Genomic DNA, 14,459 nt, shown 5'->3' with positions numbered 1-14,459 from the left:
AAATTCGCGTGTCGGCATGTCCCGTGTCGTGTCGTGTCGTGTCCGTGTCCGTGTCCGTGTCCGTGTCAGTGTCTATGCATCTTAGTGTGAAACTAAGCAACATTACTTAATTCTCGAACTGATCAATTTGGATTAATTAAGTTATTAGTTCATCAATTATTTTAAATAAGTATGGTTGAATTTTATTTTATTTATACAATAATTTATTAATAAATAATAAAATTTTAAATAAAATTCAGATTTATAATAAATTAATCTTTGAAATTAATTTTTCTTTGGATACATTATTATTGAACTTAATAAGATTTTTTAAGTTAATAGTCAAATTTATTTTCAAAAAATTACTCATTTTTTAAATGTTCTCCTAAAAATTAAATTAGTCATATTAGTCTTTGAAAAATAACTCGTAAGTTAAATTAGTTTTTCTGTCAGTTAGATAAGGATGTGTCTTATTAAGTGTCACATAGCATGATGATGTCCAATGTTAATACCAGGTATCATAAGATAATTGGTTGTTGTATCAGATTAGTGACACATAGCATACTACATATCATTTGGCATATTATAAATTTATTTAGAGTCAAATTATTCTCTAAAAGTACCCATATAAGTTGTTTTTATTTTTAAAATTTTAAAAATTTATCAAATTAGTTCTTATATAAATTGTTGTTATTTTTTTTCATAATATTAAATTTTTTATTTTTTAATATTATTAATTTTAATATTATTTTTTAGACCTTAATAAACAAAATTTTTTTTACATAAAATAATAAAAAAATTAAATTATTACAAAATTATATTTGTCATTTGTATTTTAAAATTTTACATTTAAAAATTTTATTTTTTTTAGTGAAAATTTTTATTTTACATGATTTTATCAAACTATTATTAATTGAATACTTAAAAATTTAATTTTTTAAATTTCGTTAAATAAATATAGTTGTTATTTTAAAAATTAAAATGTTTAGATTTTTAAATTTATTTTTTATTATTGTTTAATTTATGTAGCAGAACTCAATAATTGAAAAATTAAATTATGAGAACACTGTTGAATTTTAATATCTTAATATAGTTTTTTTAATATTATTACTACTCAATTATCGTCATTTATTTATGTCTTCTTAATTGTTAGATTTTTTTAAAAAAATTAATTTGTTAAAATGAATTTTGAACTAAAACAAATATAGAAAGATAAATGTAGACAATTAGTGATAGAATGGACTAAATTTTGAGTAAAATTCAAAAGATTAAAATTTTAAAATAACAATTATATTTATTTAGTGAGAATCAAAAGATTAAAATGTTTAGTATACAATTAATAATAGTTTAATAAAATTATTTATATAAAAAATTTCACTAAAAAAAATAAAATTTGAAAATGTAAAATCTAAAAATACAAATAAAAAAATAACTTTGTAATAATTTGATTATTTTTATTATTTTATCTGAAAAAAATTTGTTTATTAAGATGTAAAAAATGAGATTAAAATTTGTAGGATTAAGTAATATTAAAAATTTAATATTATAAAAAAATAAGAGAAATTTATATAACGATTAATTTAATCAATTTTTAAAATTTTATGAATAAAAAAATATATTTGTGTATTTTTAAAAATTAATTTGACTCTAGATAAATTTATAACATGTCAAATAACACATGATACACATATCATTAATTTGATATATCAACTAATTATCTTGTGATACATATCATTAACTTACTACGTCATCATACCACGTACATTTAGTGTGACACATTATCATCTAACTAACGAAACGAAAGAACCAATTTGATTTACGTTTTTTCTTTCAGGAATTAATATGACTAATTTAATTTTTTTTAAACCAATTTAAAAAATGTATATATTTTAGGGATAAATTTAATTATTAACCCATGGAATATATATATATATATATATAAATCCGTGATATGAAATTAAATTACTATAATGTTACTAAATTAATTAATTTTCATCATAAATTGAGGTATCCCCTCTTCAAAGGAACATCTTAAGTTCCAAATGAGCAACAGATAACATTAAAATGGACAAAACATATTTTGACCAACTTCGACATCTTAGAAAGCAATTCATTACAAACAACTATAATAACATAATTAAAGTCGAAATCATACATTACTTCTTTTTATCCTAATGTATCATGCACCAGTATGATAAGGAGCAATGCAAAAAGTCAAAAACTACTATACAGAACCTTTCAGAATAATCGATTTCAATTCCCTCGATTCAATGATGGAATAAATAAAGCTAGGCTTGAAATTAAGGTATTGGAACAATATAATGACACTAGTTCTCACACGTTGTTGATGTTTGAAAATTCACGTATTAATTATGGTGTCATTATTAAGTCAGTTCATATCTATCTATATCAAAGATAATGTTAAAAAAAAAGTCCATAATGTTACTAAAAATGAAAAATATGAGTGATACACTTTGGATAAGAGTTAATATTTAAAATGGCTCTTAAAATTTGTTTCCGACATTAATTTGGCCTTCGAAATTTCAGTTGATTCAAATTGAATTTCCAAATTTCAAAAGTCTACTCACATTAGTCTTTTTGTTTATCTCCGTTAACCACATACCTAACTAGAACGTTAAGTGACACGCTGCCAGTTATTAAATGATGTCGTTTCAGCGTTGACGCCTAATATTCCTTAAAATGATGTCGTTTGAGATAATAAGGGGTTAAAACACAAATCTACTTCAGTTTTGATGATCAAAACACTGAAACAGAGATATTCTTCTTTTTCTTTATTCTCTCGCATACACAGTGATGAGGAAAATCAATATCGCTACTGTAAATCTTCGACGAAGCTCGATTTATCGTTCTCTCATAAATTACAAATGAAAAGCATAAGAGGCATGAATCATGTAAGAAAATAATTTATGAGGGAACAACTAAATCGAGTTTCGTTGAAGACTTACAGTAGCAGCATTGATCTTTCTTATTACTGTGCATGCGAGAGAATGAAGAAGAGTCACCATGTTTTGATTATTAAAACTGAGGTGGATTTGTGTTTTAATCCCTTGTTGTCTCAAATGGCGTCATTTCAGGGAGGATTAGACGCTAACACTAAAATGACGTCATTTTGTAACTGCCAGCGTGTCACTTAACATTTCAACTAAGCATGCCGTTAACGGAGATAAGTGGAATAACTAACATGAGTAGACTTTTGAAATTTGGAGGTTCAATTTCAGTCAATTAAAACTTCGAGAGTCAAATTGAAATCGAAGTCAAATTTTAGGGGTCATTTTGAGTATTAACTTCTTTCATTCGTAATCTTATTACTAAAAAAATGAAATTATACTCTTACTAATATAGTTCTGACCCAATAAAAAAGAAAGTTGGTTAATAGAGAAATATAGGTAGTGTTTTTTTTTCTCTCTAGTTCTCTTTTTTTATTTTATTTTTTTTGAAATGTTAGGTAACTAATTAATATCTTTTATTAATATTAATTAATATTTTAGATTAAATTTTTATATTATTAAAATTTAAAATTTAAAATTTATAAATTAATATAAAATATTTTTATTGACTAAATATTAATTAAAAATAATAATTTTTATTGCTCATGTATGTGGTCTTAATTTTTTTTTTTTTTTTTTTTTTTGGGTTGGAGTAGCTGAGCGCAAAATAGACATGTAAACTGGTCCCATGATTACTTTGCATTTCCAAAATTTAATCATGTAATGATGGCTAAAACTAATGCACATATTCAAGCAGATAAGAAGTTCCACCAGATATGATAACAACTTCAAATTAAAGTGTTTGTTCGCGGGTCTTTCTTTCAATGCTATTATTAATTTTCTATTGTATATATGCATGGTTTGTTAAATGGATTTTTGAGAAGGGATAAAGCTTAGAGATTAGATTAGTGATGTTAACAGGCACAAAGAAATTATTCTTTATAAACAAAGGATAATTTGATGACAAAGCCTAATCACCAACCCCTTTTGGACACATTTCAAGATATATATTATATATAAATAAACAAACAATAAATTAAACGGAATTCTCTATTTTCTTTTGCATACAATGATACAAACATAATGGGAATGGTTTGCATACCTTTACAGGCTGGTGGAAACTGAAATTAGGTACACTAAGTCACTTTAGATGCCTACTATTATCATGATGTTTATTTTACATTCTAATTTTGTATTAAATTAAAACTTTATTTAATATATAAAAGACAAATTAATTATATTTATGTCCTATTAAATTTTGTAAAAGAGCATTATTACATAACCAAAAAAATTTATTATTTTTGGCTAATATTTGACCAATACTCTATATCTTAAATACTAAATTTCAAATCTTAAATATTAAACTCTAATTTCTAGTAGTATAAAAAATAAATTGTTAGCTAAAAATATTAGTTAATATTGATAAAAAAAAATATAATAATTTTCCTTTATTTGTCTGTATCATATTTGACCTCCTAAATTCTTCATTCAATTGAGACAAGACAAGTGTTATATTTAAAACATATAAGATTATTTAATGTATTGTTATCCAAATTTAGGGGGTCACTAATGGTTATTAATGTTTGTAATTTCTTCTTTAATAAAATAACAAAGACGACTGTTAATAATAAGGCAATTGTTCCATAACACCTTTTAATATAGAGGATAAATTGACAGCATATATATGAATCATGTTAACTCATAAAATAATTATTAAATTTAAAATCTCAAACCAAAATAAAATATTATTATTAATTATCATATTTTATGTGGTAAATTTTATTTTGTATAAAGTTTAACTTATATCCCTAAGCTAAGTTTGGAATTCTAACTCAATAAAAAAAGAAAAAAAAAAACAAAGAAGAATGGACACGCCATAAAATATCATAATTGATAATAAGGACTTATTTCAATTGAGATTTTAACTATAATTTGAGAAGATTAAATATTTTATAAGTCAAAAATAATAATTTATTCTTTATATTATTAGAAATTCCAAACAATTACTTAATAAAAATATATTAGATGAGTCAAGTTAATGTTTTATATTAGAACAGATGCATTAGCAGTTATGAGTTTTTTTTTTTCGAAGATTGGGAGACTCGAATCCGCAACCTCTTAAATGAGTGTATATATATAACATCCACTAAGATTAGGTAGACTTTTATAGTCAATAAAATTTCAAAAGAATACTCATAAATATTTACTACAAAAAGATGTTATTACAATAAAAAAAGAATTTTTAAATTCATACCAGTATCAGATATATTTTGAACTTTTACCACATGAACTGAGTCACTTTCTCTTACTTTCTCATTAAAAAGTTATGAACTTTTTAGGGTGAATCCTAGTACCGTGGCCGTGGTTGAGTATTGCATGACACGAAGGTGACCCAACAGACAAGGTTGTTGATGTCCTCATGGTCATGGGTGGGATGTCTTTTTCATTTTCTATTTCACCATCATTACTACCACACTTACTTTTCCTCTGCCACTGTGATAATGTAGCTCCGACAATAGTAGAAATGGAGAAGCTTGATTAGTTAATTTTTTTTTTTTTACCAAAGATAGGAGACTCGAACCCGCAACCTCTTAATTGAGTATGGAGAGACTATGCCACTTGAGCTATAACTCATTGGCAGCTTAATTAGTTAATTACGACTCTATTATTATTCTTTTATTATATTTTGGTTTTGGTCACAGCATCACCACCTTGGTCTATTACTATTATTTGGCCGAAAGCTTTTTTTTTTTAGATGAATTAGACAATCTTTATTACTCACACTACATATTCACACACACAACACTAAAGAGTTCTCATCCACTAGTTGGCTTTACTAAATTTTTGAACCCGAATGTAACATACTAAGAGGCACTCCGGTTTATCACTTGAACTACGACTTCAGCTGCAATGAAGTTAAGAGCTGCAGTGAAGTTAAGGAAAATTAAGCTTGACTCGAGTCTAGCAGTATCAAAAGTAGTCCAGAAAATTAAAAAAGCCTCCAAAGTCCAAGCTTCAAAATCTTCCTGATACCACACCAGACTTCATCCTAGCATTACCAAAAGTTAAAACCCCACCAAAATCCAAGCCCCAAGAAATATGCATTGTCCAGAGGACTTTCAAGATGCAGTTGAGACTTGTGTATATCCATTTGGAAATTTCAATTTTGACAGATAACAAGTTAACATGAAAGAATTTGTAACCCAAAAAGGGATTTACTCATTAAATGATTCACTCAAAAAGGCAATGCAGCATGGCCACATGGGCACTTACATTCCAGTGCAACATCCTAGACCTGACATCAATGCGACTTTTTCCCATTCCGGGTTATGGATTTAATTTGCTATCCAAATGAGGATAAATAGCAACTTCAGTGGACCATAAAACAGTTACATACCTTGGGAACAAAACTTTGGCAATGAGGGTAATAAGCTGAAAATCAATCAAAACAATAAAATTCCAGTGACCAAACCAGTTAAGGAAAGAGGAGTTTTCCAATTATGTGATCTGATAGAAGAAATAAAAATGCATTAAAAGGATTAATCCAAAATTCCAAACTACTATGAAAACCAAGTGTTTATTCTGTGTCTTACTACAACAGATTAATAAATTACAACATATTGAATATGTCCTGTTTCAAAGCATCTAATGAAATGTGCTACTCCCTCTGCCCCCTTCATCAATTTGGGCATGAGTAATAACTGCATTACAATCAAGGCGTTTTACATGAAACGGGTTTGACATTCACAATGGTAAAGAAAGAAACAACTACTACTAGCTTTTACCGTGCAATGTCAATTGAAATTATACTATATACATTTGCTAAGGATCATCATCATAGGGTACAATAGAGGCTGATGGTAACGGAAGAATCAGCCTAGGTTTGCCATTATGTACAAATTCAGTGTCGATGGAAACACGATCCTGCCGGTAGTCCCATATATGTCCCGACAAGTCCAAGTGCTCAAGATTACCTAAAGCATCATAACTTTACATGGTTAAATCTGAAGGTGGCAAGAATCTTTTAGAGTGTGATCAAAATTTTCAATAGCATATTTTGTACCCTGCCTATGTTTTTCTCTATCATAATTTATGCCAAGAAACCTCCGAGCATTAGGCATGTAACGATTTGCAAAGGTATGAAGATATACTGTCCGCATTTCTGCAAGTTAGCATCATGGCATTTTCCTCATAACAGTTTTATTATGTTGCAGCATGTATCAACAGAAAACGCACAAAGTAACAACATTATAATCAAATATAAGTCGACAAAGGTATACAAAATAGTAGCTGTCCTAGTTTCAAACAAAAATTATTCAGTTTCAAACTTCAAGGCATATATTTGTTATCTATATAAAATATGGTTCTAGATCTCCCATTCTGGAAGAAATACATGTCAGGTATTCTCATTTAGTAGAAAGCAGACATTCAGGCTGTAAAAGGGGTATTCTTATAGCTAAAGTTAGTTATATATTGTGAGTTACTCAACTGGAAGCATCTAAGAGGCATTAGAAGAGATAATACCTTTATAAGATTTTAATGTAGAAAAGATGATGGCCAATGATTCTATCGGCAAAAGATTGCTTGCTGCATTCACATAAACTAGTCGCGGAGCATGTGACAGCAATTTTGACAAAAACTTCAAAGTCTCCATGCCACCACGGTTTTTGCTGTGCAAATTTAAAAGCATGTCAAGTGATTGTATGTGAAACATCAAATAAGAGTGACAGAAGAACTCAAGTATTAATCAGAACCTTATATTAATTTTCACCAGCTTAACCTCCTCCTTTATTAGATCTTGAAGCTCCGAAAAACCAGATGAACCCAATCCAATGCCTGCAACATCAAGCACTTCGATAGGGGTGCTCATAAATTTTCCCAAAGCTCCAGCCACTTGACTGTATAGATTATAGCAAAAATCATTCAAAGCAAAATCAACAGATAAATAGTATGGGTGTGTGTGTGTGTGTGAGACAGAGAGAGAGTGATATTTGATAGTCTATACTCAGACCTCCCAAGGTAATTGTCAGCAATAGACAGAGATTTCAATGGTCCTTTGAAGGTAGAAAGGGCATCTAGAAGATTATTCACCCCATCATGGGACAGCTCACAATTCTCAAATTTCAAATGTGACAAGTGAGAGCAAGTCTCAGCTGCTCCAACAAAATAGGGAACTAAACTCCTGTAAGTTTGATGATGGGCAATCAGAAACTAATTTTACATCTTCAAAATATACCTAGAAAATGGAAACAAAATTGACCTGATCCCATCATCCTCAATGGAATTGTCACTTATATCCAGTTCCTCCAAGTTAGGCATGTGACCAAGAGCATATCTAAGATTTTCCACGTCATCTTTCTGTAAATTGTTCCCCCTGTAAGACAAAAACTAGATTAGAATATCTTTTTCATCAAACACCAGTCACAATTTATATTTATATACAACAAGGTCAACCCTTTGTCTTACTGCAGCTCACATTATGTGACCAAAGCAAAAACCAATCAAACATAGAGCACTCTAGTATTAATTTTCCGTACACATGTAATTATATTCATCACAGCCAAAAGAAGTCAATTATAAAAGAATCTCATATCACACAGAAAGTACTCAATCATACTTATTATCATGCTACCTCAGGTTGAGTACACGCAACATTTGCAAGGAGTTTCCATTTCCTGGACACAGATTTGAACGGCTTGCAAAAATCCTGTTAACGTCATAAAGCCATCCTCCTATCTTGAAGAGTGCCGGGAACTATATATTAGCCATCAAATAACACTAATAAAACAAAATATGCAGATTAAAATCTCACCCTATTATCAGAAAGGTCAAGGACAGATATTCTAGGCAAATGGTTCAGAATAGTCACAAGAAGAGATTTTGCAAAACTCCGTCCAAGGTGGCTGTCAGAAAATTTTAATGAGCACAGGGACCTAGCAACAGCACAAAATAAGGTTAAAAGAGAGAGAATCTTTTACCTATATATTTATCCAAGTGAAAGACAGTTAGCAAACAGCAAACTGAACAAAAGATTAAATTAGTTGATGATACAATTGTCATGTGAAACATAGTAGGAGATCTCATTAAAACACATTGAATGTAGTCTACCATAAGATCAATGCTTCTTAACAATTTGGTTAATTCTTCCCTGTCCAAATCAAAACTAGCATTGTACAATACTACACGTTGATGGAAAAAGAAAAAACTAGAGAAACAACTCATTGCTCCTTAAGAAATTTAGAACTTCAAGTCTTATTAAGTCTTTCAAGTGGTCCTGATTACTTGGACCACATTCCAAACTCAATGAAATCACAAGGTATAAACAGAGGTGCTAAAAATATAATAAGGAAAATACAGAACTAAACTTATGCTCATATACCTTCCTGAAGACAAAAATGACACAAGTCCACTAGGTAAAGATACTGCACATGGTTCCAGAAAATTTGAGGCAATAATTGAGAAGTTTTGTATCCCATGTCTTTGTACACTCTCTGTGACCATAGAACCACATAATCCATTAATAAAATCGGCTGAAATTGTGCAGTGAACAAATTCCAGGGACGTTAATGTTTTACTATGTTGAGCGAGAAGTTTGCATAATCCATCAATCTGTGAAACATTGCAAGTGAAACCATCAACACCAAGGTCATAATTTTGAGCAAATAAAGAAATACTTCAAGTAATTATCACGATTGTTGGTCATCCAGAGATGATTAGACTTGACGGGCTCCGACTGGACCAACCAGACTACAGTTAAATCCTGGTGTGATTTCTCATTTTATGGTTGTAGTTGTCATGACATGAATGAGCAGCTTCAACTAAATTGAATCAGACAGAACATCAGACTAACAAACTATAAGATTGGAGTAGAGCGTAGCAGACCAGCTTACTTTTAGGGTTAAAAAGGAGAGTTTTATTAGCTATGTATTGTGTCTATTCTATCCACAGCTAGTTTTAGTTCAATTTGGCACAATTACTGGACAAGCAAATCCAGGAAATAAAGCTAACCAAAGATATGGAACAGATACATCATATCCATACAAACTCAAGCACAGATACGTTACAGATCACTCAAATCTATTGGATGAATGAAAGCTTACTTGTTCCTTGGATCTAATACACCTTAGCACCAGAATCTGCAGCTTGCATTCCCTTAATAAATCCTGCAAGTCAGAGCATATAAGATGACATTCTGTATCACCTGTTTTAAAGGGATAAAGGAGTTGAAACCTAGGAAGAACAACAGCTACATGAATTTTACTGTAAATTTGTAAATTTAATATTTTGTAGATACTAATTATAGTTTGTGAGCGAAATAAGAAATTTCTTTTCATAACTATTTTTTAGAAAAAAAAAATGCTATTACATAATACATACAATTGAAAATGTATGCACAAACTGAATTCAAAATTAGATATCGCCATTTGATAAGATGAAAATATAATGATTGTCATTCCAAAAGGATAAATATCAAATAGTCTCTGGATTTAATAAAGGATTTCTTCAGGATATTCTAGAAAGCACAACTTACACTAGTTTCTGCAGTACACAGAACATTTTGCAGCCTCAGACGACTGCATGAACACAAACATAAATGAGTAAAAGAACTAGTCAAGACAACATGAGGTGATATACAGTATTACTAATTCATCAGCATGATTATCATTGTAAACAAAGACCGTAAAGTCGTAAACCACAGAAAATCAATTTTAACTAGTCAACTGGATCCACTAAACCACTACTGATGAACAAAGCAAGGTTAATCAACAAGCAAGCTTCATTAACAGAAAAAAGGAAGTATTTTATCCAAGAATATAAATTAAAAATCCAGAGGACCCTCCCTCGTTCGATATCTAAAGTCAATCTTAACTGATCGTTTCCATATAAATTATGTCACAACAATACTGTAATGTCTTACCTCGCATGACTGCCAAATCGAAGGCAATGGTAAGATAATTTACAATGGTCACAAGTTGAATGATTTGTTCGTTCCCCAAAACCAATATGTTTCAATATTGTATCTGAAATGAAGACAGTGAAAACAGAATAATTTATGTTTATAAATTAAAGGGATAGAAACAGTGGATGAGGGGGGTTGTGCATCCACAAAAAGATTATTTGTGCACAAAATCAAGATGGAGGGGACCTTAAATATACAGATAGTACAAATGGCATTGATGCAAACACAAACTTTTAAAAACGTTACTTCATCAAAAGGTATAGGGAGGTGGGATTGAGAATACTAAAAGCATCAATTGGCGCTTCAAAGGGTTTCACAAAAAGGATAGTCAAACAGTTCTAGAAACTTTCAATCACCAATAGCTCATTCATTCTTTATCTTTGGTCAAACCAAGATGGCCTTTGTCTGTTTAAAAAACTTATATGCTTAGAAGTAGAAGTGATATTAACATTGAAACTCAAATATCTTCATGGACACAAAGCAATATTAAGAGCAAAATTAAATGTTTCCATAAACACTTTAAAAATCAGACGTGAGCAGATTTTTTCCTAAGCTAGAACTAGAAGAAAACTTCACACACAAATTTTCCAGAGGGAGAGAATTATCATTATACCTGGAATCTGTATGTCGCTAAGATACCCATTAAAAGACGGGACTAGTGCTATTTCTGCTGCTTCATCTAAACAGCTGTTATGTCACAAGGTTTTATAAAAGATTAAACTATGAGCAAAGACAATAGTAAATATTAAATAATAAAAATATATTATGAAACTGATATTATGTGTTAGCATACTTCTGTAAATGGTTTTCCCAATAAGCTTGCAGCCAGTCTGCTGGTTGCATCTGGTCAATGAGATGAGGCCACCGTAGTTTAAAAAAATTCCGCCAAATTGTATTTAGATTCCAATCCCTGTATCAGCAAGAAAACACAAGTCACAACAAATAAGAATTTACTTGCACAAAAAGGTAAACTATCTACAAGTACAAAGTTCTTTGCAACCTTCCACGTTTCCTCTTGTTGGTTAATTCATCATGAGAAAATCCTTCCTCAATCTGGTCTTGAAATGGCCTGTTACATTAACAACAAGAAGTGTGTCCAACCAATGTAAGATAGAAATCCAGAGGTAAAAATAAAAAGAAAGAGATGTAAAAAAAAGGCAGCTTGTAAGAGCCAAATAAAGCATTGATGCATTACTCACCCTACTACAAAATCATGCTGCTATCAGTAATAAAAACCATATGCTCACATGCAACATCAAAATTTTAACATTTTTAGCATATTTAGACGACTGTTACTTAAAATTTACAAAACCTTTCACCAATCAATCAATAATTCATAATCACTTGTTTAGACAATTCTTAGTTATACTATTACTAGCTACTTGCCAGGAACACATTTTAATGTATTTTTAAATGTACCAGCTATATATTTTTTATATGATAGAAGAATTGAAAATCGAATATAGTTTAATGGTTAAGAATCATGTGCAAGGTTCATAACTTGGCAGAATCTTTATAAATTTATATTATATATCTAGAATTTAATTTTGATGCACTATCCGTATAAAACTGTTTTATGCGTGCATCCAATTACATCACGTGGCGTCAACAAAAACAATTATCTTTTACTTTGATCACGTGAATAGTCATCCAAAAAAACGAATGTGATTGAACAACATTGTAAAATGTTTTACAATGTAAGAGCATCAAAATTAAATTCATATATCTATATATGTATATGTATGTATAAATCTATAGTATAGAAAAGTAAATTAAAAAGGGAAATGGCGGTTACAAGAGTGTATACCCATTATATATCAAATTATCTATAGCTAGATAGAGATCAGATATAGATAGATTATGCGAAAAAGAAAGCAACAAAAATTGGAGCAAAATGTGACAATAGTAATAGCTGGTAAAAAAAGAAAGAAAAATACATGTGAAGGTGGAACTTTAGCAATGCGAATGGAGGCAAACGAGTGATTAAGGTGTTGACCAAATCGAAAGGAAGGTCGTATATAACAGAAATAACAGCACCATCATCGTCGTCGTCGTCGTCGTCATGGTCGTTATCCCCTGCAACCATTGCACGTTCAACACTCATCTATAAGCACTCTAGAATCTCCAATCCTATGCAAATTAATTAATTCCAGAACAATAAACGATTAATTGAAAAGAAAAAGGGGGAAATTTTACGGAGGAAGAGTTGGCGAGCGAGTGTGTCGATGCAGAGAGAAACTAAAGAAGGGACCTCCGGCATTTGGGACCGAACTGTGCCACCGATTGGGATGGCGGCGCCGGGAAGAGGAAGACGAAGGCCGAGTTACAACGACGCCGTTTCGTATCAGTGTCTTACCACTTACTTACCGGCTTAGCTTTGTAGATACTTGATACTTGATAGAGTTGAGTAACGCGAGCTCGTGTTACAGACTTACAGTTAGTAACGTTTGTCATGGACCTCTCTTACTCAGGTTCATCATACACCATGTCTCTCTGGCCGTTGGATTTGCACTAGACTCCTATTGCACTTTTTGCCAACAAATTGTTCCTATCAAATTTTAGCTCCGATATTTTGGTTTTTAATACGTGTGACATATTTGTTAAATTTTATTATAAAATAAATAGGTCTCAACTTTGATTACTGCATGATTCTATTATGTAATTATAAGAGATTACTAAGATGCTTTGAGGTAATATCGAGATATTAATTTTGAGATGCGATGATTTAAAATACATTATTTTTTAAATGGTAGCAGATATTTTTGAAGAAAGATTGTTTCCTGTGAAAAAAGATAATTTATTCTCGTAATAATTGAGTCTCTATATGAGATGTTGTATGTTTATTCAAAAATTCCATGTAAAAGAGGACAATAGAAAGACATATACAATCTACAAATAAAAGAATAACATGTGAATGACAAGTTGATCAATGGGCTATTCAGAGTGATGGGGAATGAGAAGAGACCGAAATTTTAAGAAGATACGTGGTTGTAGTTTGAAAATTTGAAACTCTCGTTTTCAAGACTATACCCAGCGTCTAATCAACAAGGTTTGGTGATAAGAGATTATGAGTTTTGAAATGATCTAAATTAGATGTGAAACTTTTATTGGAGGAGGGAGCTTCGACAGTAAAAAATAGATTTATTGAATCAGTTTCATGGGGTGTTGCAGTTAGTTTGCTTGTTGAAAGGCAGCAAAGACATCGTGGTGTGGAGTTCGATAGAAAAAAAAAATCTATATTCAACTAATTCCTTTGTATAAGTGCTACATACAGGGACCGTTATCTGAAAAAGTAATAAGTTATAACTATACTAAGACTTAATTTGATAAAATTTTTATTTTTTAAAAATGGTTTATAAAATTTAACTTTTGAAAGATTATTTTTTAAAAATTGTAAAATTTATGTTTGGTAAATCAAATTAAAAATAACTTTTAATAAACATAAGCAACATTAATTGTGTTTGGTAAAATAGTTTTTAAAATTTAAAAATACTATAATAGACAAAGAAAAA

General features: G+C 30.1%; 1 protein-coding gene across 6 annotated transcripts; it reads right to left on the bottom strand.

Moving 5' to 3' along the window:
* Positions 1-6,526: 6,526 nt before the first annotated feature.
* LOC107647993 (RNI-like superfamily protein) lies at positions 6,527-13,531 on the bottom strand. Of its 6 annotated transcripts, none has more exons than XM_021104317.2 (18): positions 13,144-13,497; positions 12,885-13,023; positions 11,948-12,016; positions 11,741-11,857; positions 11,561-11,634; positions 10,906-11,008; positions 10,519-10,561; positions 10,088-10,150; positions 9,563-9,596; positions 9,367-9,478; positions 8,800-8,920; positions 8,620-8,723; positions 8,248-8,361; positions 7,999-8,169; positions 7,742-7,885; positions 7,512-7,657; positions 7,051-7,149; positions 6,527-6,961 (listed from the first exon to the last, which is right to left on the bottom strand). In XM_021104317.2, exons 1-18 carry the CDS (start codon positions 13,205-13,207, stop codon positions 6,810-6,812), a joined length of 1,869 nt encoding a protein of 622 aa, XP_020959976.1. In that variant the 5' UTR covers positions 13,208-13,497; the 3' UTR covers positions 6,527-6,809. The 6 variants fall into 6 exon arrangements, with proteins under 6 accessions (XP_020959976.1, XP_088345886.1, XP_020959974.1 ...); XM_088489760.1 differs by lacking the exon at positions 7,051-7,149 and having other exon boundaries at positions 6,527-6,688; positions 6,773-6,961; XM_021104315.2 differs by having other exon boundaries at positions 9,367-9,596.
* Between the last annotated feature and the right edge of the window lie 928 nt (positions 13,532-14,459).

Source organism: Arachis ipaensis, chromosome B6, assembly GCF_059453495.1.
Source record: "Arachis ipaensis isolate K30076 ecotype BB chromosome B6, ASM5945349v1, whole genome shotgun sequence".
Classification (NCBI taxonomy): domain Eukaryota; kingdom Viridiplantae; phylum Streptophyta; class Magnoliopsida; order Fabales; family Fabaceae; genus Arachis; species Arachis ipaensis.
The sequence above is the reverse complement of the archived record's forward strand: the minus strand, read 5'-3'. Positions and strand labels throughout refer to the sequence as shown.

Coding starts and splice junctions, on each gene's coding strand:
- LOC107647993 (XM_021104315.2), bottom strand. CDS start 13,207: ATGCCGGAGGTCCCTTCTTTAGTTTCTCTCTGCATCGACACACTCGCT. Junction 13,024..13,143: donor CGCTCGCCAACTCTTCCTCC/GTAAAATTTCCC, acceptor CAATGGTTGCAG/GGGATAACGACCATGACGAC. Junction 9,597..10,087: donor GTATTAGATCCAAGGAACAA/GTAAGCTTTCAT, acceptor AATGTTTCACAG/ATTGATGGATTATGCAAACT.